This window comes from Telmatherina bonti (genome assembly GCF_933228915.1).
Source record: "Telmatherina bonti genome assembly, chromosome: 7".
Taxonomy (NCBI): domain Eukaryota; kingdom Metazoa; phylum Chordata; class Actinopteri; order Atheriniformes; family Telmatherinidae; genus Telmatherina; species Telmatherina bonti.
The window spans coordinates 9,531,352-9,555,309 of NC_136625.1; the positions used below are offsets into that span (position 1 = coordinate 9,531,352).

Consider the following 23,958-nt stretch of genomic DNA (forward strand, 5'->3'; position numbering starts at 1 on the left):
TTTTCCTCTTCTTTCCATCTGCATCTTGACTTTCTGTCACTTTCCAGTCACTCCTCCCATCCCTGCCCTCCGAGTCTCTGGTGTCCTGTCCTCCTTCCATCACCACTTCTCTCTACTTTCCCTTCCTTCCACTGGGAGAGACTAATTAGCGTGTGGCACTTTGTCAGCTTCCCATCTAATCCAATCACACACACGCATGCACACAGGGGAGAAGAATGTGTCTGCCACTCTAATTTTAGATGTCTGACAACCAGATATTGTGCCAACCTCTCCCCTGACATGAGGGGGATATCTGGTGGACAGGCTGAAGCTGTGCTGATGTGAAACAAAGGGCGGGCTTGACAGTTAGATTGTGAAATAGGCAGAGGTTAAAGGTGAAGCTGCCTCTAGTGTTGCAGCTGGATGGAGGGAAAAGAAAAAAGACCAGGGCAGGAGGCATGAGGCCCCAGTTGAGGGGAGATTTTACTTGCTTGCCGCTCTATTGCACAAATTCATGCACACAAATGCATCTCTTCTGCAACAAACCATGTCTCCAGGTTTCAGTTTTTAAATGAGTAATGCAAGGCTTTAAATGTTTGAGTCTGACACGATTATACTGTGTTCAGGCTTGTTTCTGACACTGAAGGTGTCCGAAGCTGTAAAGGAAAGCAGGCAGATGGTTTGCTTTGTAGTTTTAATGAAAAAAAAAAACATGAAAAGTGTAACAAGTGCAGAGCTAAAATAAGAGCACCCAGGAGAGGGGAGAGTGAGCGCACGCTTACCTGTAAACACACAATGAAAGATAAGGGTGGGGGAAGTGGGGGGGGGAGCAAAGACAATTAGGATGAGTGTTGCTGTATGAAGCAGATGTTCATCAACATCCTCGGATTCGCAGGTCAGACAAAGCAAAACAAAAAATCATCACCTGAATTGAGCAAAGCAGCTTGTAGGTTCAGCTTCCCATTCAGATAGCTGTGGGGAGGGGGTGGGAGGTGGGGGGGATGTGTTTCCGTCAGCAGCAACTTATTTAACACTAACAGTTGAGATGAGATTTATTTCATCATCAATGCAGACTCCGAAAACAAATATGACATAAAAACTACAAAGTTATCACTGGTTCCATTAAAAAAAAAAACCAAACCAGAAGATTCATTCTGTAGCTGTGAGACGTGCTGCAACTATGCATCAAAACTATGTTAATATTGTCATTATTAGTAACTCAAAAACATCTGCAATAACAAATGCTGGTGGCCCGTGAGTTGTTATTATTATTATTATTATTATTATTATTATTATTATTATTAATAATAATAATAATAATAATAATAATAATAAATAATGTGATTATGAATATTAATTATATTATTCTTATTCTTATTCTTATTATTATTATCAATTGTTGCACCCATCACGTGCAGTTCCAACTGTACAAGTATGCTGCTTCGCCCATAGATGCTGGATATATTCATTAAATATTACTAACATTTCTGATTATTTGGATTTTTTAATCTTCTTTTTAACCTTGCAGACTTCCAGTCGTGTCTCATATGTGTGGCGAGAAGAGTTCCTGTCAAAGACCGGCCTGTGATGCCTGCATATGAGAGCTTCACCACGCGACAGGACCTTCAAGGTAGGCCTGGGCTAAGACTCTCTGCTGTGACACACAGAAAGATTTTTGTTGTTTACATCTTGTAAAATGAGTAAATATTTGCTGATAAGAACAAAGCTGCTGTTCGGAGTCTAAATGAGAAAGTTGGTTGAAGAAAAACTGACTATGATTATAACTAAATGTAGTGCAATCTGGAAATATGGCCCCAGATATCCCCCAGTACAATCAGAAACCGTTTTAATGAATTATTTCAAAACATTTCAGAAATGACACCACCTTTCAATGTACTGGTTTCTTTAGCCAATTAGCTTAAATTAAAATACATAACTGAAGATGGATCAAATAATGTAAGCCATTTTATAACTCATAATAATCTGCTTTGAACAGCTATAATTATAACTTACTTTGTGGTTTATCACAACATATGAGGATGCGCTAAGATCCAAGCTTTTGTGTTTTTCAAAATTATATCATAAAAAATTCAACAATATTGTTTTCTAGTAGTGTAAGAGAATACCAGCAGCTGCCTCTGATAGTTAGATTTTACCTCAACATTGTGTTTAACCTTGTTCCATTTCTCCTTTTTCTTTCTTTCTTTTATTTTTCTTTCTGCCATATAATCTGTAACTCGTAACATAAAGAAAAGGATGTAAAGGTTTTACGTGGATGTACAAAATCCTACATTATTGGTTCTTTTGGACCTGATTTTCATTGTAACGTCAACACCAGTGATGCCTATTTTTTCCACTTGTTAGGCCAGAGGTGTCCAAAGTCGGTTCTGCAGGGCCGCTATCCTGCAGGTTTTCCATGCATCCCTGTTTGAACACATCTGGTTTCCACTAAATGGATCCAGCAGCCTATGAAATTCTGCACAATGACTGACTCATTTGAGTCGGTGAGTTGGAGCAGAGGATAAATGGAAAACCTGCAGGATTGTGACCCACAATCTGAGCTAGACACTGCTGGGTTGGGCAAAACAGTTCAAAATGTGTAAAAATGCCTTTTTCACAAGTCAGTTCATAACTTTTATTCATTAAAAGATCATTTACTGTGTTGAGCTGTGATTACTCTGTACCCTTAGCTTCATAACCTCAAATAAGACAAAGCTGTCAAAGCAAAAGATGTGAGATGTGTGGCTGTAGGATAAGAGTAAACTATGATGCTGCAACCTCAGTTATCTCCTTTGAGCTAATGAGCCCGATGTCTTGTCAGAGAATTTGGCTCGACATGGGGTCTTGCATGCTATTTACAAAGGAAAACAGAGTTTCTGTTAGTGGATCGTTCCAAAAAGTTAAGTATTTCATGTGTTAAGTGCTGACTTTGGTCAGCAGATGCTGGGAGTCCAAATACCTACAACCTCTCATATCTTTCGGTGTCTTTAAAGGTCAAAAACAGGGTTCAAATAACCTGGAGTTGGTAGATTGTTAGCATCTCTCTTAAAGGGAAGAAAAGCATCAGTATTAATACCATATTCCACATGTTCAGGTAAGATCACGTCACTGGATACCAGTCTGCTCCGAGCTTCTATGAAGCCAGGCTGGGAAGACCTGGTCCGGCGCTGCATCCAGAGGTTTCATCTACAGAATGATGGGGAGATGTCCTTCGCCAAGAAGCACCAGCAAGAAGGTAAAGAGCCATCAATAAAATAATAGGATAAACATATAGGCTCAAAACATGACCATAACATTTAACTTCTTTGGAAAGAGAATCAGTCTTTTGGAAGGAAAACGTGCTGTTTTGCTTGTTGCTCCGCAGCCATATGCTGTGATGTTGCTGTGGGAGTTGTTTCTTTTTTGAATAAGTGTAATTTCTTCCTTCCAGTGTTGAGGAACGGCCACGCGTTCAGCCCTCCTTACCGTTTCTCCCTGGCAGATGGTACCATCATCTCTGCTCAAACGAAGAGCAAACTGGTCCGATCTGCGGCCACCAACGAACCACAGCTCTACATGTCCCTGCACATCCTGCAGAGGTACCGCTCTTTTATTACTTCCATCTTTACTTTTCATGGCTTAATCATATTCACAGCTGTCACTACCTTGACACAAACATACAAGCCTGCACAGTCTGCAGTGTCCACATCCTACCTTCCCATCATCCGGCATCCAACTGCTGATACGATGGTGCAGTCAGGATTTGGACTGCAGTAAGACAACAATACCAGAACTGTTACCCACAGTATTCAGGAGAGCAGTGAGAACTTTTACTTCCACGAGATTCACATATACGCAGGAATATCGCTGCGTTCAGTACAATGAGAGCTTTTGATGTTTAAAAGTCTCTCTCTCGAGGTATTGGATATGGAACATGACATGGACCCGGAAAATGACCTCTTCAACTCTATCAATAATAACTGTTGCTACTTCACTAAGGATCGGTATGACCAAATCAATAAGGACGGGAAGCTACATTAACAGCAGGAGTCTGTATGCTAACTTCATAAGCATTAAGGAACATCTGAAACAATTCACACAATCATTCAATGTCACTGCAGTAACTGAAACATGGTTAAATGCAGCAAAGGGGTTGAATTTTGAGCCGGAGGGTTACCAGTTTGTACATATGGATCAACAAAATAAAGGTGGAGGTGGAGTTGCAATATATGTGGATCAAAATATTAACTTTCGGGTTTTGGACACTATGGCAGTAGTTGTGGACAGCATGCTTGAATGCATATCAATTGAACTACACAAAGAAAAGAATAAACTTGTAATCATTAGTTGTGTCTATAGGACACCAGCTTCACACATTGAACTGTTCAAGAACTGGATGGAGGAATTGTATGTAAATAAGAACTGTAAAAACATTTTTGTCTGTGGAGACTCTAATAATGATTTCCTCTATCTAAACAAACATAAATGTGTTCGACTGGACATATTTATAGAAAAATATAAATTGTTCATGGAAAGTCAGCATGGATTTAGATCTAATAGAACAATATCAATGGCATTTATTGACTCAGTTGAGGAAATCACAAATTCAATAGACCAAAAACAGTATACAGCAGGGATATTCATTGATCTAAAAAAAAAAAAAAAGCCTTTGACACAATCAACTATGATGTAATATTCATGAAACTAGACAGGTTTGGTATCAGAGGAAAATCATTAGAATAGATCAAAAGTTATTTATCAAACAGGAAACTTTGTGAAATTGGAAAATGTTTGTTGGACATGCTTGGACATTACCTGTGGCGTCCCTCAAGGATCAGTGTTGGGCCCTAAACTTCTTTTACTTTAAATAAATGACATCTGCAAGGTTTCAAAAGTTTTGAAGATAGTTTTATTTACTGATGAAACTAATATTTTTTTGTTCTGGTAGTAGCATACAAATTCTAACTCAAGTTATTAACACTGAACTGAATAAATTAAAAACATGGCTGGACAGAAATAAACTGTCTTAAAATCTTACATATACAGTTGGATGGGGTTACGATTGAAAGAGCAACTGAAATAAAATTCTTAGGGGTGACGTTAGTGGAAAAATTAGATGGAAACCACAAATTAAATATATACAAACTAAGATTTCAAGATGTATCGCAGTATTAAATAAACAGTTACTAGATCATAATTCACTCCACATATTGTATTGTTCATTAGTTCTTCCATATCTCATTTACTATGCAGAAGTCCAGGGTAATAACTACATAACTACAATATATCCACTAGTTATTTAGTAAAAGAAGGCAACAAGGATCATTAATGGGGCAGGATATCGAGACCATACAAACACATTATTTTTACAGTCACGACTCATGAAATTTGTTGATTTTATGGAATTTCTGACAGCACAACAAAAAATAATCAATCAGAACATATTTTAAAATTTGTTCATCGGGAGGGAAGGGGGATATAATTTATGAGGAAAATTTAATTATAAAGTACTAATGGTATGTACAACAAGGAGAGTTTTTTGTATTTTAATTTGCGGAGTTAAATTGTGGACTAGCTTGAAGGGGACGCTCAGGGTATGTCTAGATAGGTCAGTAAAAATAATATAAATAAATTATTTTTACAAGGTAAATAAATGAGGAGGGTGTTTGATTATTACTGGATGCTACTGTTAAGTTTTGTTATTAAGGTACTTTGGTGTTATCTTCAGTTATGCATGTGTTATAGTTATAATGTTATAGAATATTGTTGTTAAGGCTACAGATAATGATATATCATGAGAAATATCATGCTATTGATAGAAAGATAAGCGATGTATTATTAATCAGTCATGAGGATGGGGGTAGGATAATATAAGTTTTTACTTCCTCCCACTCCTTTTTCAGATGTGTAAAGAGAATATGTAGTTCTCAATTATATCAGTATTGTTTGCTTTATCAAAGCACAACTATTTTGTCAGTTAATACTGTATAACTATTATGTGCCTTTACATGTTTGAATTAAATTAAAATAAATAAAAAGAAAATAGTGATTCAAAGGTTTAAGCTGGCAGTCAAATTTGACAGTAATTAAAGAACATGTCATGTTTGAATATGACTTGCAAATGGATGATATGACAAATGGAGGCAATATGATGAGCCATCATCAGTAGCTTAAACTGTCAAAAATATGTGTGGACAATTTAGAACAAATTTGATTCATCTGTGAATATAATTTATATACAACAGCAAAACCATTGATACTCATATCAAGCACTTCACCTGCAGTGAACTTTTATTTGACTAATAGGTTTTTATTTTAGTTAATTTTTGTGTCACAAAAGAATCAACATTAAAGGATAAGTTTCATCCAACTTTTTTAAAACCTACACCTATCTTCAATAATCCATTGTAATAAAACTATAATGGCAAACCCTTTATTTCCATTAGCATACAAAGCATTCTTATGTTTACTAGCAGGTCTTTGCATGTCTCCACTAAGATTTTGGAGTACTCTTCTTCTGCAATGATCCCCAGTTCTGTGAGGTTAGAAGGTTGTGCTACCATTAAATCTGGACTTTAGCTTCAACTCTCTTAAAAGTTGACAATATTTTTAAGTGTCATTGAAATATAAATGCTAAAAGTAGCTCCAGCAGGCATACTGGGGGGTGATGTAGAGGTTCAATGTATAGCCCAAAATATGGAAAAGCTGGGGCTTGCTGGTCTTGGTTGAGATGCATCTTGCTGCTGGTCTTCCAGTAAGAAGATTAACCCTTCTTTCACACTTTTGTTTGATGACCAGAAGTGACCTTTTGATGACGATCCTTGATCCTTCCATTAATTTTCTGCTGCCTAACTGAAGTTGTTTCATTGGCACAGTTTTTTCCAGCTCATCTTGGGGATCCACGGGGGTTCCCAGGTCAGCCGAGAGACTTTAGTCTCTTTAGTGTCCTGGGTCTTTCCCAGAGTGTCCTCCTAGTGGGACATGCACAGATTACCTCACCAAGATGACTTCCAGGAGGCATCCAAACAAGATGTCTGAGCAACCTCATCAGGCTCTATATCGAGACCCTGAGTTTCAGGGGCCAGCTCGTCTGTGCGGGAAACTCGTTTCGACAATTTGTTTCCATAATCTTGTTCTGATGGTCATTACCGACAGCCTGTGACCACAAGTGAGAGTAGGAGAGTAGATCAACCGGTTTATCTGTGTTGACCACAATAGGCAAATGATGAGCCCACATCACTGCAGATGGTGCACCTATATGCTGTTAATCTCCCACTTCATTCTTCCCTCATTCGTGGACAAGATCCTGAGAAACTCGAATGAGGTTTTGTTAGGAAAGAGGTCTTTGCTTCAAGACCTTGTTCCTGACAAAACACTGCCAGAGGACCATGATTTTGGAGAAATCTTCAAAATGAAGACTCCATTAAAACTCAGATAGAAAGCACAAGGTGATCTACTAAACTACTAAAAGACTGAGGCCTGGTTGGGTCTTTCTTAATTAATTTTCTTAAATGTATAGTCCAAGTTGGGAAAAAAATTATTAGAAGAGTTCAGACTTGATTACTATCCAGAAGTAAAGACCAGAGTCCTGGTTTTTTTCTTTTTTCTTTTTTTCTGCTTATCATGTTTTATGGAGACCACACTGAAACCCATACTCTTGTCCACACAGACAGAAATAACCTGCCTATGTCTGTTGCTTTTTTTCTTTTTTTCCCCAGAGAAAATATCAGTGGCATGCCTGCAGACATGCCCGGCAGCCAGAGCATTGGCAAGCCAATGACACCAACCAGCATTGGCGGTCCTTCCCCTTCACCTGATGCCAGTGTCACCAGCAACATCAACCACTCCACAGCAGCCACCAGCACCGCTGGGCGTGGTTTTGGGGCTGTTTTAGGACGCGCAGCCACGCCTCAGGGAAACTGCCATGCACTCAAGCCAGGCAGTCCTTCCGCCCAGGGAAGCCCGAGCGTGACCTCAGGGGCCCAGAGTGCCATGTTGTCTCCATGTCATCGCCAGAGCCCCAGCTGTGGCAGCCCTTACCTTCCCCTACAAACCTCTGGCTCTTTCTCTCCTGCACCCAGCCTCCACTCACCATCATCTGTGTGTAGCAGCACAGGAAACAGCCAAGGGTTTAACTCCCATAGCGCACTGCAAGCTCTCACCCAGGGCCCTAGGATTTCCCAGGGACTTAATGAGGGACAGCATCCAGAGTCCCCTGACCGAAAACCAGCAGCGCTACAGAGCCCCCTTCATAGCACCAACACTGGAAGCCAACTTCCCAAAAGCAACGCCAGCTTAGAGGCTGACTTATTTGGAACTTTTGAGGAGCAGGAAGCACTGTTGTCATCCCACGACCAGGAAGGCACTCAGGGAGAGGGAAAAGACAATGCTGAAAGCTTGGGAGGGAACGGAGGTCTTGGGGACCACTGTGATGCCTCAAACCGCCATCTGAACACCAAAAGCCAAACCAAACTGCTCCAGCTACTCACCACCAAGTCAGAACCCTCTGATCCCTCCTCACCATCGGGGGCCTTGGGGGATGATCAGAACTGTAAAGACCAGCTAGGTGGGGCTGGTGGTGTGGGAGGGTTGGCACATCATAACCAGACCACCTCTTTAAAGGAGAAACACAAAATTCTTCATAGGTTGCTGCAGAACAGCACGTCACCTGTAGAGCTGGCAAAGCTAACAGCAGAGGCAACTGGAAAAGACCCCATTGGTCCAGAGTCTGCCTCGGGGGATAGCATGGCTGCTCTGGGTGAGCTCTGCCCAAAGCAAGAGCCCGAGAGCCCCAAAAAGAAGGACAATGCATTGCTTCGCTATCTTCTGGACAGAGATGATAACGGCATTCTGGATAAAGCTATCAAGGAGCCTGGTAATGGACTGAAGCTGTCCAATGTTAAGACGGAGAAACAAGACCCAGGTTTCACCATGACAGACCAGGTAAATGACGAAGCAGTTCTTTATGGAAAATATTAAGTCCTGTTTTTCTTTTAAATGTTACAGGATTTTGAATTTTACATATATATATTTGTTATATCTTCTAAAATCAAATGTTTTGGGGTGTATTACTGCTAAAACATTTAAATTCACATTAAACTAAGATGCCACTATCACATTAGCTTGCTATCTTACAATTTTTGTGGAAACATCCAACATCCCTTCTAGGCTAAGAATATACATCATGTATGTTGTTTAAATACCATAAAGTATTTGGTATAAAATAGATGAGTACAGCTAACATGATATAGCATACTGCCCTGACCTTTGGACCATCCGTGTTGCAATCCTTTTTTTTTTTTTTTCCCCGTTTTTTTTTTATTTTTTATTTTTTTTTAAACCAGATGCTGCTAGCAAGCAATTAATCTGTCTGAGAGCTACACTTTGGGAGCACTGCACTGAGAACTGTACTTCAGAGCATTTCACCAAATGAAATTCATGTTCTGTGACATCACATGCAAAAGCAGTGGTTGGAATAATGACCTTAATAAGCAAAACACTTAAGTAATCTGAGAAATTAATTAGTTTTCTCTTAGATTTGAATGAAAAACTGGTTTTGTTTGTATCGTCTGAAGGCTCCCCCTGCTGGTCAGTGTATAGAATGCATAAAGTACAAGCTGCCTGTGTTGAAATCTGTAATCTTTTCTTTATTACAGTATTACAAAGCACATTTTTTATATCTACAGTTTGACTTTAAAACAGCTGGTAAGATATCAGACCGGTATAAGGAATAATTATTTATTTAACTCGTGTTGTCAGTGTTTAGTAACAATTTAGTTACAACTGTAAATAAAAATGAAAGATATTTAGCAGGATGCTAAGGTAAATTGCCTGGCAGGAGGCTTTAAGATGCCAGTGTCTCAATAAGAGGACTGACAACAAAAGCTAAATGGAGAATAGATGATAGAAGACCCACAATCTAACATAGTAAGAGTAGTTGTTGTAACGTCCAAAATGGTGGAAACTGGTTGGAGCATTTTTATTTATATTCATTGTCTGGGAATGACTTTAATCTTGTTTATTGTTTAAAAGGATCACCATTAGCTGTCTCCAAAGTGGGATGATCTAGTCTTCCTGGTGTCCATTTAAAAAGACAATAAAACAAAACAAAACAATAATACACAAGATACAAACAGTAATTACAATAATAATCTACAAAGAGTGAACTATTCCTTATAAACATCTGAAATTATTCACAAAAATTCTTATTTTTATGGGTTTTACATTGCTTTCATACAATAAATGTATCCATTCCCTACTCACAGTACATTCTTAGATGATACTTGACAAGTACTTTGTAATTCAGTGTGAATATGGTTGATGGACAATTATTCCAATAATTAACAGCACAATAAATAACTCCTCTCTTTAAAGCATTTGCTGTTGGACATAGTAATATCATTTGGTCATCTTATGCTGACAGTGTAAAATGAGCGTGAACCTGAGTTTATATCCAACCATTTAGATGAGCGTGGATGCATTTCAGAATATTTATACTCTTATTCCAGGAATAATTAAGTATCAAACAAGACAAAAAGATTTTGGCAGAGAACTGGGACAGTTTCTGTTGTTCAGAACCAGAAAAGTAAAATATAATTAAAACAGGAAAGCTGGGTTGAATACTCAAACAAGGAACGTGTCTCTTTGAGACAGATTAATCTGTAATATTTCCAACAAAGTCAAAGGGTCATTCTTAGGAGGGAGGCCAGGCAAATGTGTCCTATCAATCAAAGGATGAGAGAAGCTCCACCTGTCAGAGGAGAAAAAGGTATTTGTCTGAAAGATCTTCCTCTAGCTGGTGGACAGGTGCTGCGTCGCTCATTACATGTAAATTGTTCTGAATCGTGCATGTGGCTTTCCGAGAAAAAACCCATTAACGGATATTTAAACCATTTTGATGCCGTTACCGATAGATCACACTGATGTGATTTTTTTTTTTTTTATCTCGTGTGAATAATGTGGAAATGAGAAAAACTAAAATGCACAGGATTCTTTCTGCTTTGCCTCAATGAATATAAATATCATACTTTTCTGGACCTCCATCGTCTGATGCAAAGTTTCCCAGCCCTGGTCCTCACAACCCACTGCCCTGCATGATTTATAGGTAACTTTAACACATCTGAATAAAATAAAGGACTCGTTAACAGGCTTCAAAGAACTTGATGAGGGAGTTTAGTAATCTGGCTCGGTGTTTTGGAGGAGGAACGTGTCTAAAACGTGCAAGGCAGGGGCACCTGAGGACCTGGACTGGGGAACACTGATCCCATGGATGCTTGTATGGGAGGAGAGGTCACGTTACAATAAAACAAGCGGCCATGACTTTATTATAATTTAGAATGTAAAAGAAAAAGTGCATCTTGCTCAGCATTGTCAGGTTTTTGACATGTGGGTTGACACTCAGGATTAAAATAAGGAAGTTAGATCCACTTTCTGAGACAAATGAGCGTCTCTTACAGCTGGTGGAAACACATTTATATGAATATGAAATCCCAAATATCAGAGTCATGGAGGAATTATTCATCATATTTCATCCACTTGAGGACAGACTGTGGGTCAGATTTAATTTCCTTTTCCTAAATAATTCATCTCATTAGTGGGTTGAAAATTAGTTTTTTTTTTTATCATTTTTCTTTCGGGGACATTTATGAATTTGGTCTACATGTCTGTAGTCTCTTTATAAAGTTTCTCATCCAGAAATCAGTAAAAAAAAAAAAAACACAGTAAAGCTGCTTAAAATGTTTGACAAACTCTAAAATCAGAATCTCTCCTAAAAAAAAAATCAGCTGCTCAAGCTATAAATGATACTGCTGTTTTGGATAATAAACAGAATCTGGTGTTTTAATTGAGTAAAAATGAATAGATGCATATAAAAAAAGATTAACAAAATCATCTATAAAGTTATAATAAACCTTTTTTTTACCTATACAAAGGTTTTAGTACTTGGAAGATGTTTAAGTTGAGATGACTAAGGTGACATGAATGTTTTCAGTTTCTGAAACTGTAAACTTTTTTTTATGTAAACTTTGGAAAAAGACTAAACACACACACACGTTGCATCTGTAACAAGTCTGAGTTATAACTACTTAATTATGTTTAGCATATTAACAAGGTCTGGCACGAGGTTCTTATTACTTTCAGACTTTGTGAAAAATTGTCAAATTGTCCAAAAAACTGATACAAGCGAGCTCTTCAACCACATCACAAACACTGAAGTTCTTCTGTTTCTGATTTCGCTTTACTGTCATTAAATTTCCCAAGTTTCATACAAGACAAAGTCACAAAAACCTTTATCTCCAGTTTATGACTGCTGTAAAACAACCTGTAAACAGTTAGCAGATCATTTTAAAGACTGCAGTTTAAATGTTTACTGCGTGCACGTTTTATTTCAGGGCTTTTACGGTTGCGAGCGTCTCGCCGTGCAGCATCTCCATGAAAACTAAAATGATTTCCTTAATGTTGAACGTGTTCCTAGAACATAAAATCCTGGTGAGAAGTCAGGTTTTTATTGTTATTTAGCAGCAGTCAGCTGTTACCCTCTGCATGTTTAACCTGCTACCTGTTGCGTGTCTGATGTCACACCTGACACAAAGCCTGCCTGTTACACACTGCAGCTACAAGCAAGAGTCTGCTGCAGGAGTAGAAGTTCAATGATGATAACATTCATTTAACATGTTGTTTGGTCTTTGCTCATTCTCATTTCACCTTGTGTGTGTGTGTGTGTGTGTGTGTGTGTGTATAGACTTTTGCTACACAGACCAATGACTATGTGTCCTACTGTATATCACACATGACCTCATTAGTGCCAGCAGTTTATTTTTAGCTCTTCCTCTATTCATCAGCCAAACTGCCTTAGGAAACCATCTCTCTCAGTGTGTGTGTGTGTGTGTGTGTGTGTGTGTGTGTGTGTGTGTGTGTGTGTGTGTGTGTGGTGGGTGAAGTTGCACTGTATTACTGAGGGGCTTTCCATTTCTGTCAAAAGTGTCGTCAAACTTGAAAAAACAGCTTTTGCATTTTTTATTCTTTCCACATTTTTGTAGATTTTCTTTTGGTTCTTCCCTCGTGGTTGCCTGTTTGCATCATTAAACCTCTCTAAAAAAAAAAAAAAAAAAAAGTAAATTAGAAACAATAAAGTATTTAATAGCTGGAAATGTTTCCTTCTTGCAGATTTATTTGCAACGTCTTAAAGTAACTGCCCTTGAAATGATTTTTTTAATGTTTGTACCAGAACTAAAAGTAGTCATATTTCCTCTTGGACTAAACTTTTTTTTTTTTTTTTAGTTTTAAAACCTGATTCCTGCCATGAAAATATCTTTAAACTCAAGAACATTTAGTTCTTTCTGTGTCCTTTTGTCCCTTTGAATCCATTTTTAACCTTCTGGCTGATCTCATGTCAGACCAGTGAGCTGGAGGACCTGCTGGAGGACCTGCAAAGTGGCGGCCAGCAGCAGCAGCAGCTGTTCCCCAATCAACCACCGTCCTCTTCATCTTCTTCCTCCTCTGTGCCACCTGGCTCCTCTGTGGACAAACAGGCCATCATCAATGACATCCTGCAGATGACAGACAGCAGCAGCAGCAGCAGCTCGCCCAGCCAGCACAGATCCTTCCCCCCCATCGGCCATGCAAGTACGTCTGCAACACGGTTTTCATCATTTACCTGTAAAAACAATTCAAACGGATCCAGTTTTTTTTTTATCATTTCTCAGAAGAAACGTGGGAACTTTCCTCACATTCCTCACATTCAGATATACTCTGCTATAACTAACGATGAAACACTTTACATCCCAGCAGGTTTTAACGGCAACAGGCCGGGCCAGCCAGGTCAAGGCGCTCCTCCAGTCAGGAGCATGTCTCTGGACGCCAGCATGGGTCCCAGTCCCACCAGGTCGTTCCCTCCTCAGCACAGAAACAGCGGCCCCTACTCCTTACTACAGCAACAGCAAAGCATGACCGGATCCCACAACAGCATGGTCAATGCAGGTGAGGCGGAACAAGAAGAGCCTTTTATTTATACCAATCTTCAGTCAGGAGATTTATATTGAGATTACAAACCTCTTTTACGAGTTAGAACTGGACAAGAAAAGCAGCAGCACAAGCAAAACCAGACTAAATAAAACAAGGTAAAATCAAGCTGCATAAAGGACAGCAATTACATCTCCAGATCTTTCAGTCTGGATTTAAAATAAAAGGTTTTTCAGGCTTTTCTGGTCTGAAGGAGCACCTTTCTGAAATGCAGTTTTCCCACGCTCAGAACATGCAAAGTCCTGACCACACAAAGAGTAAAGACCAGATCAATAATACGTTTGTAAATCGCCGGTGGGTTGCCAGATCAGGCCATCCAACATGAAAATAATGTTCACAATGTTGAGTCTGAAGTTCACTTTTGTTATAAAACAAAGAGAGGCGACATGTGAAAAACTTGGGCATGCACGTGTTAAAAACGTCTGTAGTCCAAAGTAGGTGGAAAATGTCTCTTCTTTGCTATGAAATAGAAATTTGTGGTTTGATTCGTGGTTTAAGGCACAATTTTTCACTGAAATTCCACACGAGATTCAAAAGTCAAGAACACATCGAATATTCGAGAGTTAACATGTTTAATGGTCGTTCCATCTGAAGTTTAGTTTCAGTTTAATATTAAATTATTTTAATTTAACATGAAATGAAGCTGTTACAAAAAAGGCAGAACAAATAGAAGAAATTGTAGAAATACTTGAAGAAAAGAAAACCTAATGATATTTCACAGACATCTCCTTTAAATCCCGGTGGTCTGAACAAAGGAGCAAGAAAAAATCATTTTTGTCACGGTTTGTGGAGGACAGAAGGACGGGAAGCAGGCAGGGAAAAGGTTTCATCTTTAAACCAAACGGGACGGAGAAAACACAGGCAGCTATGGACAAACTAACACAATGAACCAGCTCTGAGATAACAAACCAAGGGCTGTAAATACACAACAAGGAACAGGTGAAGTGGATCAGAAAATCACAAGCAGGTGAGCTAATTAATGGGAAGCAAAGTGGGAGATAATATGCACGGGAACAAAACTACAAAATAAAACAGGAAAACAGGAACTAAAGAGACAAACATCCCAACATGACAGTTCTAACTTTCACTTTGTGTTTGTTTATTAGAAGAGTTTTATTACACAGTAAATAAATATTAAATGCAGACACTAACTAATAACTGTAGATTTTACATGACTTGACTTTGTTTTTCTTTCTAAATAAGGCATCAGGAGTAACATGCAGCAAGGCTGGGGGCCTCAGGGGCCCATAGGGAGCCCTGCAGGGCCGATGATGGGGCAAGGGGTTGCTCGCATGGTCCCTAACATGAATCCTGCGCTCACTGCTAGAGGTGGAGGACCACCTGGATCCAGAGCCATGGTCAACATGCAAATGATGGGCAGCGGTAAGAAGAAATGAAAACAGAAGCTCCTGCTCAGACATCAGCTCCTGCTCGCAGTTTCACTCTTCTGCTTTCCTTCCCCACAGACATGGAGATGGCAGCGCCGCCATACCATCAGCCGCAGGCCCCGCCCAATCAGACTGCGCCGTGGCCAGACCGAATGCTGGTGGATCCTTATGGGAACCAAAACAGGTACGCGTCCGTCTCAGACTAAAGCAGGAGAGAGGAGTTTACCTGAGCAGGAATCGTCATCGCAGTTTACCTTGCAGGCCACCGTACGGCATTCCCCAGGAGGAAGGGGTCAGGTGCTGTGGGGCGGGGCCGGAGGGCCAGCCTGATGAAGGAGCCCTGCTGAACCAGCTCTGCTCCGTGCTGAAGGACTACGAAGGTCTGGAGGAAATCGACAAGATGCTGGGAATCCCCACTCTGGCGGGACAGGTGAGCTCCTTGTTACTAAGCAACGCATCGCTGAGGGATACAGCATTTGTTGCAGAGTATCTTTAGATCCAGTGATTCCCTCTGTCTCCTCCTACAGGGTCCTCTGTCAGACCAGGACCAGTACTTGGCTTCCTCTGACCCCTCTGTCAGCTTGAAGCCTCCCCTCTACAGCCAACACTACAGCAGTCAGCCGGGTTATGGCGGCATGCCTCCTGATGGTGGGTACCACGGCCCACCCATGGGTGGCAGCCACATGGGACCTCAGAGGATGGCACCTGCCGGCTACCCCCCAATGATGAGGATGCCTGGTGGGGCAGGGCCTCGACCTGCAAACATGAGACCCGGGGGACCCAATCCAGTGGTCCCCCAGCAGCCAAACAACCTGAGGCTCCAGCTGCAGCACAGGCTCCAGGCCCAGCTGGTAGGTGGCTTCATGCTTTTCCATCGGTTTCCCTGCTGGGAGGAGAGCTGTGCCCAGTAACGCCACCAAGCAGAAAGGCGCAGCTTATTTTATCACAGTGTAGACGATGCGGCGTACCCGGCGACAAAGCTCTGCTGGGTCGTTCAGCTGTCATGTTGCTTGTGGCTGCCGTGATTAATGGCAAAAATGGATGCAAAAAGAAGAACTATTTGCTGGATGGAAGCAAGGTCACATTAAACTGGAAGGTTTTTTTTCACTCTGGTCTCTCTGCCTAGAATAAATAGCATCATTTTAAGTCAGAGAAAAATGACTGGTTGTTACAATTGTGTTGATGATTCAAAATGTTACTAGTTTTTACCACTTATGATCACCAATATGCCCTTAAAAACACTGAGCATGTGTTTTTTTTCTGTGTGTATCATTAACTAGTTGGATCTGGTGGTCATGAAAGTGCTTTCAGCCAGATAAATAGCTGTTCCTCAAGCAGGGATTTCCTTATTTTGTTTTATTTTTATTTTTATTTTTATTTTTATTTATTTTGTTTCATTCTGTTTTATATTATTTTATTTTAATTTCTTTTTTAATTTCTTTTATTTTGTTTCATTCTATTTTATTTTAATTTATTATTTTTATTTTGTTTTTATTTTTATTTTATTTTATTTTGTTTCATTCTATTTTTATTTTATTTAAAAAAAAAAAAAAAAACTGCCAATCTGTCATATTTTTCTTTCTAATTAATTTTTCAACCCAGTACCAAAACAAACAAACAAAAAAAAAGAAGAATAACTTTTGTTAAAATGATTTATTGTCTGAGTATCAGCCTACTCTGTGTAAAAGAAAACATTTTTCTTATTAGAAGAGAAGCATCCGAGCAGACAGGGAGGTTAGCAGGGTTCGTCGAGTTTAAACAGCAGCACCCAGAAAAGAACAAACAGGTTTCAGCTTTCTAGCTTAATCAGCAGTTCCCTGCTGCTGAGACACTCGCCCACTCAAAGTCACGCACTCACTACAGTGACTGAATAATTACATCATCATACCTCAGGTGAGTAATTAACACAACATCAAGCTTTCCCTTTAAAAATAAAGTGTAGTCTTGTTTTATTTTAAATTCCCTGCAACTTTATGTTGTTCTACATTCATATTAATACATTGTGTTTGTGAGTACAGCATCTCCTCAGTGCATATCCTGTGTATTAGTACAGGCCGCCACCTGGTGGATAGTTGTTTCTTTTCCACTAAAACAGCAGCAAAAAGCACAGTGAGCAGACGTGATACTAACCTCACAGGAGTCAGCTGCATAACCATGGCTGGAGTCTCATTTGAGTAATGTTTGACAGATTCCACAGATAGCTTATCCTCATTGAGCTGTAACTCATTTATTTTGAAAAGGAAATGAAAAACAAGCTAAAAGAAAATTAAACTGTAGCTGTAAGCATCATATGGCCAGTTTTTAACTTACTCCTGTAAATACGTGAGTAGAAACACAACTTCAGACCACATTACTGCTTGACTCTGTGCCGTTAATAGTAAAATATGAGGTATAATGGCATAGATCACGGTTTTAAATAAGTTTGAAATTATTTTTTAACTAATGGCCGACTTTTCCTATCGTGTCTCCTGCCCAGTGGTTTCTGGGATAGGCTCCAGCTTTCCCGCGGCCCTGAATTGGAGCAAGCAGTTGAGAAAATGGATGGATGTATGGATAATTAATGGCCATGTTTTTATTTTCCTTTTGTTATTTGCAGTCACAAAACCTACTGAATCTAAATGGAAATGGTACAAATCAGAAAAACCTTCCACCAATCAGCAAACTGCAAACGATTTGCTACACATTAGAAGAAACGGAAACAACTTTGAGTCGTGTTGGATCTGACATGACTCGCTGGCTGTTCTGCAGTCTGAGAACTCACATTGTCTTCCCACATATGATACAATACCCCAGATATTCTCAGAGATTAAAGTAGTTCCCAAAGAATAGTACTCTATTTTCCAACATAGTTTCTGATTTTTTCCTCGTACTCCGAGAGGTTAGGATAGAACAACTTCTGGACTTGCATTACAACCTGCTCCACTGCTCTCTGAGGACACTAACCAGCCTGTTTACTTCACACCGGCCAATGGAAACATGTCTGATTCACATTTCTTTTTGTGGGGATTTGCACAGCATCACTTTAGATGTATTTTGCCTACATAAGGGAAATAAACTGAGGCTCAAAGAAATGCTGTGAACAACCATTGTAAATAATCAAACCCTGCCACATGAATATAATGCTTTCTAATAAAATATCCACATATGTCACATTTTTATCCAAACCAAGTACAAATACTTAGATTATAGTACTTGCAGATACCGAGTACTGATATGCATACTAATAAATCCCATCACAGTTCACTGGTAAGTGTGGACCAGAATGTAAAACGTGACACTTTAATGGTTAAATGTGGGATAAATCAGCTGGGTCATCCTGTGGCCATCCTCTAAGTGGAAGGCTGGAAAACTGCCAGAAGCTTCATAAATAGTGTTTTGTTTTTTTGTTTTTTAGTGTGACAAAGCACCCACATGTCTAAAATGACTGTCTCTCACCCAGATAGTAACTCTGGTGGTGATGAATTAATAACATTACCATGTTAATTAATCTGTTGACACTAACTTGTTAGTTTTGACAGCCCTTCTTATTTGTTCACATTGGTTTAGGTTCTATAGTACTGGAACAGTTTTATGTATACCAGGTAGGAGTACATGAGTATACACACATATTACTATACTAATACCTGATACATGGCCTAATAAAGTACAGGTGGTTTAGGACAGAGGTTCTCAAACTTTTTGAGCATTGATGACGAAGATACAGACGTTGATGTTTATGACCCCCCCACACCAACGCAACAAATGAGTGATTAACTGTGTGATATGGGTTGACCTGCAGCTGTTTTCTAAATGTAAGGCTGGATAACTTTATCCTCATAAATAAGGAGGGTGAAGTGGTTTTTAACGGAGTCTGTTCAACACTGTGACGAAGCACCGACATGCATAAAATCAGCTTGTTCCACTGAGAAAATGCCCAATTCAGATCTATATTATGGCATGTTAACTAACTTTGTTTTCTAACTACAAAAATAAGGTGCTAATTTCACACATTTATCTCTGCATTAATGGTTCATCCCTTTAAAACCCGACCCAAGTCCAAAGTCCGATTTTTTTTTTTTTTTTTTTTTTAAACTCTAGATGCATCGTGTCCACTACAGTAGACACCTATTTACTGGCTGTTTTCTAGCATATTCATAAGTGAGGATGCTATAGTTGTAATATTGCCTCTTCAGTGGACATTAGGAAAGTCACCCAACACACTCCCACTCACTGAACAATAAACAATATAGTAGAAAATTTCATATATACACGTACATGTAATTACCAACTTTACCTCAGTGATAAACGAATCAGTTTTTAAATTTCTATTATATACATATTAGTATTTCTATGATATAAATGTGACAAAATATAATTTTATAAACCTTTCTATAGAATAGATCAAATAAATAAACTAAATAAAAGAAAAGCTTCTCTGTACATGTCTGTAAAAGTAATGTGTGAAAAAATGTGGCATTGATTCTTTTAATAATTCATGCATCAGAAGGTAAATTTGATGTTTATTTCTCCCTTTTAAGAAAATGTAAGAAAATATTTTTTTTAGGGTTTTAACTTTTATCACCATGTGACTTGTCAGACTTATCACACTCTAATCTTCTGCTTTCTGGTATCTGTTAGAGGGCAGAAGACGACTATCAGATTGTATTCAACAGGATGTTTTTACCATAGAATGATGCCAAATGTCTCAGAAACTGTATCAAGTATGTCACGCTCGGCTTTATTGGGTCTGAAAAATTGATTTGATAAATGTTGACTATAGCTTTTATACTATATAGCTATATAGCATGTTCTGACCCCCAGTTTGGGAACCACTGGTTTAGAAGAAGCTTGTAGCGCTCTGTTGACTGGACTGGTTTTCTTGTGACACTGACAGGCTTGAGTTTCATCTAACGAGTCTGAGCACATCTCATGTGATACTAATATTAGATTTCCTGTGTCTGTAGGGTGATAGGAAAGGTGATTTCCTGTCTGTGTCTTGTATTAAACGGGCCTAGTACGTACTGCCTCTCCACAGGCCATGCGCTAGAACGATCTCTCTCAGACACGGCCGAATGCTTCTGCTGAACAACAGTGTGGCCGAAAGCGGAGAAGTGTCAGATGATTTCATGCATTCATTCATTTTCTGAACCACTTAGACAATTAAAGGTTGTGGAGAAGCTGGAGTCTATCCCAGTAATCAATGGGCGAGAGGCAGGGTACACCCTGGACGGGTCGCCAGTCCATCACAGGACCAGATGATTTATTTTCTCAGACAAATTGTACTGAAATACACGGCATAGATGCATACATGTAAAATCTCCATCTTTCAGCTTATATTAGCAGAAAATTGAACTCAAATACACTAATTTACACTTGATTATTTAATGTTTCTTGTTTAGAACCGTCAGCCAATGGTGAACCAGATGGGCGGAGTTTCCAATATGAATCTACCTCTACGGTCTAATGTACCAACCCAGGTTAGTGTCTTACATTCCTAAACACAATCACACTGCTCTGTCTTCTGACTTGCTCCATTACACCTAAAATCATGCCAGCATTACTTTAAAACCCTGACACGTCTTGGTGTGTGTTTGCTTCTCTCTGCAGGGAACTCTCAACGCCCAGATGCTGGCCCAGCGTCAGCGCGAGTACCTCAGCAATCACCTGCGTCAGCGGCAGCAGCAGCATCAGCATCAGCAACACATGCATCAGCAGCGTGCCATGATGATGCGGACTCAGGGTATCAATCTGCCTCCTAACATGCCCAGCGGGGGTGCTGCTCCTTCGCCGATGCCCATGGGCAGCACCAACCCACGCCTCCCGCAGGGCAGCCTGCAGCAGTTCCCCTACCCGGCTTCCAGCTACGGTACAGGCCTGCCCTCTCCTCCTCCACCTCCTCTTCATCCTGGCTCCTCCAGTCCCTTCTCCTCCCCTCTCTCCCCGAGTCATCTTCTAACAAGCCAGGGCATGATGGGAAATGTAGGCGGGCAGTACAGCGGTGTAATGAGTCCGCCATCACAGCACAGTGCCTTCCAGTTCAGCAGTTCAGGTATATGATTAGAGCTCAGTGGTATGTGTGTGCGTCATGGAAGATGTGGTGGCGGTGACCACATATCCTCTTTGTGTGGGATCTTTTTTGTTTAAAGTCAAAGTGATGCATGATTAAATGATTTCCTGTGATGGCTTTGTTTTTGTGTCCATATCCGTCATGTTCTAGAGGATTCTCTGCTTTTTCACTCCAATTCACAAGCCTGAATATTTCTTCTGTTTCTGATTTTAACTCTTCAAACCAATCAGTAAACTGCATACTGTGTCATGTTGTGGAGAAAAATCTGCGGTACTGGTACTTGTCTTGAGTTCTCTGTTCACTTTGGTTAGCTTTCCAAATAGCAACGACCGATCTGTGAATAATATAGACTAAAAGAAATGTTTCTAAATAACAAATGTCGAACTGATGGTGTATTTATGTATTTATATGTGCATCCTGTCTGCTTCGTCCTCCAGGAATGAGCCAGCAGCAGCAGCAGCAGCAGCAGCAGCACCAGGATCCAGTGTCTTGCTTCCCATGTGGAGCTGCAACCCCACAGAGCCCACTTCTGTCCCCTAGGATGGGACAGGTTCAAGGCCCTATGATGCAGCAGAGCCAGGGCCAAACCCAAGCCCAGGCTCCCAACCAAGGAGGGCCCCCCAGCTACCAGGCTAATGCCGATCTTAACGGATGGTCGCAGCCGGCTAATATCTCCACCAGCAACAGGTACCAGCAGATTCTCCAGAACTTGAATGCAGTATAACTGAGGTTAATGTAATAAACCGCATCGTGCTTTGATATTTTACACACTTTGAATCAGCTGGTCTTCTTTCAGTGTGTACCCCCAACAGTCCCAGTCCCAGTACTCCACACAACCAAATGGAGGAATATACAACAACAGCAACAACATGAGCTTGGGTGTCGGCATGGGCGGCAGTAGCGGCAACATGAACGCCATGTCGGGGCAGATGAGCTCCATGAATGAGCAGGTAACAAAAACCGTTTGATTTCCATGTTGATCTGTCCCCTAACTGGCAACCAGCTGTTGTAATGTTGTTGCTTGTGATCTTACTGGTCCAGGTGAGTGACGGCAGCCTGATCCTGGAGCAGCTTGCAGGAATTGACATGTTGACACAAGATGGCGATGTGAACTCTGTGAGTACTACACTTATTCTTCTGTATCTTACCGGGTGTCTTAACAGTTTTCTTAAAAAAAAAAAAAAAAATTAAATAAATAAATAAATAAAAAACTGAGTAGCTTTTAAAAGAATATGGCACAAGCAGTTTTAGGCACAGATCAACCACTGGTTGATGTGGTGGAAAAGCCTACAATTAAACTACTCTGTAATGTGCCCAGCACAAAGCAGCTATTTATTAGCGTATGTAAACTTGGTGTACCTCAGGGCTCAGTTTTTGGCCCTGATACATTTTTAGTCCATGTATTGCAACTTGATCATCTCGTACTTGCTATTACTCCTCTGTCTGTCAGTAACCAGAATACCTAGCTCCACTTCCCAGTTTATAACTGTAGTAAGTGCTACTTAGCATCAGCGCTGTGGTCTGTTTAGATTGGTGAAGTCAAAATTATATAAGAATCATTCTTACTAAAGTGCTCTGATACAAAGAATGATGACACAACATCCTAAACTGGAAGCTAAAGGTGGGTTTTAAATGTAATGACCAGCTTCTGAGCATGCTAGAATAGATGTAGCTGTAGCAATTGCTTCAGGTGCCTCCATTTATGTCTACAAGACTTGCAGCTGAATTTCAGTCCAGCTTGTTGCTGCTGAATATCTTGTAAAAAATTAAAGGAAACATTGCTAAAAATACTGGCACTAATTATAAGGAACAATATGATTTTTCATTTTATAGTATTCACATAAAATTAGTTTTCTAATGTAAAATCTAATGTTGCTTGCTTTACTGTACCTTTTCTATTATATTATAAGCCTGATGGAAGCTTGGTTGATGATTAATGTTATTCTGATTATATGCTTTTTTATAGAATTTCTGCTGACCTCGGTCTTGGTTGAGACAAGGACACATGGGAACGCAGACAGAAAAAACAAAAACACTGACACCTACTTGGCTCGAGGAGGAGTATGAAGAAGTTAACAAAACACTGCCCCTTCTTTCACCAGCCAACTTGGAGGCACTACAGGAGAAGGTCAACCAAGACATGCAAAACCCTCTGATCTGCAGTCAGACTGGCTTAGATCTTTCATGTTTATGCAAAAAGGAAAAGAGTAAAAAAAAAAAAAATAGTAATGAATCACAAAATCACAGGGAGACTGCCATCTGAACCATCCTAACAGCAACAGCACAGTTGTATGATAGTCATGGATTCTTTTAGGGACACATTTCAGTTGTTAACTTTAGCTCAACCTAAATCATTGATAGATGATTTCTATATGTTACGTCCTATTTATCAGTACATTTACTCTAAAAATGCACTGGGTAGTAAAACAATCAAGTAAATGCTGCTCTGAAAGCAACGTGATGAATCATATTTACTTATTAAAGTTAAATTAAGCATAAACATGTATATTCCACATGCATCTGATAAACAAATGTATGTCTGAAAAC

The 23,958-nt window shown here is 39.8% G+C and overlaps 1 protein-coding gene across 1 annotated transcript in view; it reads left to right on the forward strand.

Annotated features, from left to right (window-relative positions):
* The window catches only part of LOC306758038 (nuclear receptor coactivator 2-like), a 73,044-nt gene extending 49,292 nt beyond the window's left edge, over window positions 1–23,752 (forward strand). The window contains exons 8-23 of the mRNA XM_079243254.1: window positions 1,508–1,609; window positions 3,074–3,214; window positions 3,410–3,557; window positions 7,677–8,901; window positions 13,353–13,581; window positions 13,747–13,935; window positions 15,181–15,360; window positions 15,444–15,549; window positions 15,627–15,795; window positions 15,893–16,216; window positions 20,744–20,821; window positions 20,952–21,393; window positions 21,849–22,098; window positions 22,208–22,361; window positions 22,453–22,527; window positions 23,378–23,752. Of these exons, the coding sequence (XP_079099380.1) occupies window positions 1,508–1,609; window positions 3,074–3,214; window positions 3,410–3,557; window positions 7,677–8,901; window positions 13,353–13,581; window positions 13,747–13,935; window positions 15,181–15,360; window positions 15,444–15,549; window positions 15,627–15,795; window positions 15,893–16,216; window positions 20,744–20,821; window positions 20,952–21,393; window positions 21,849–22,098; window positions 22,208–22,361; window positions 22,453–22,527; window positions 23,378–23,389 (3,824 nt within the window). The 3' untranslated portion in view covers window positions 23,390–23,752. The remainder of the gene's footprint in view (window positions 1–1,507; window positions 1,610–3,073; window positions 3,215–3,409; window positions 3,558–7,676; window positions 8,902–13,352; window positions 13,582–13,746; window positions 13,936–15,180; window positions 15,361–15,443; window positions 15,550–15,626; window positions 15,796–15,892; window positions 16,217–20,743; window positions 20,822–20,951; window positions 21,394–21,848; window positions 22,099–22,207; window positions 22,362–22,452; window positions 22,528–23,377) is intronic.
* The last annotated feature ends 206 nt before the right edge of the window (window positions 23,753–23,958 follow it).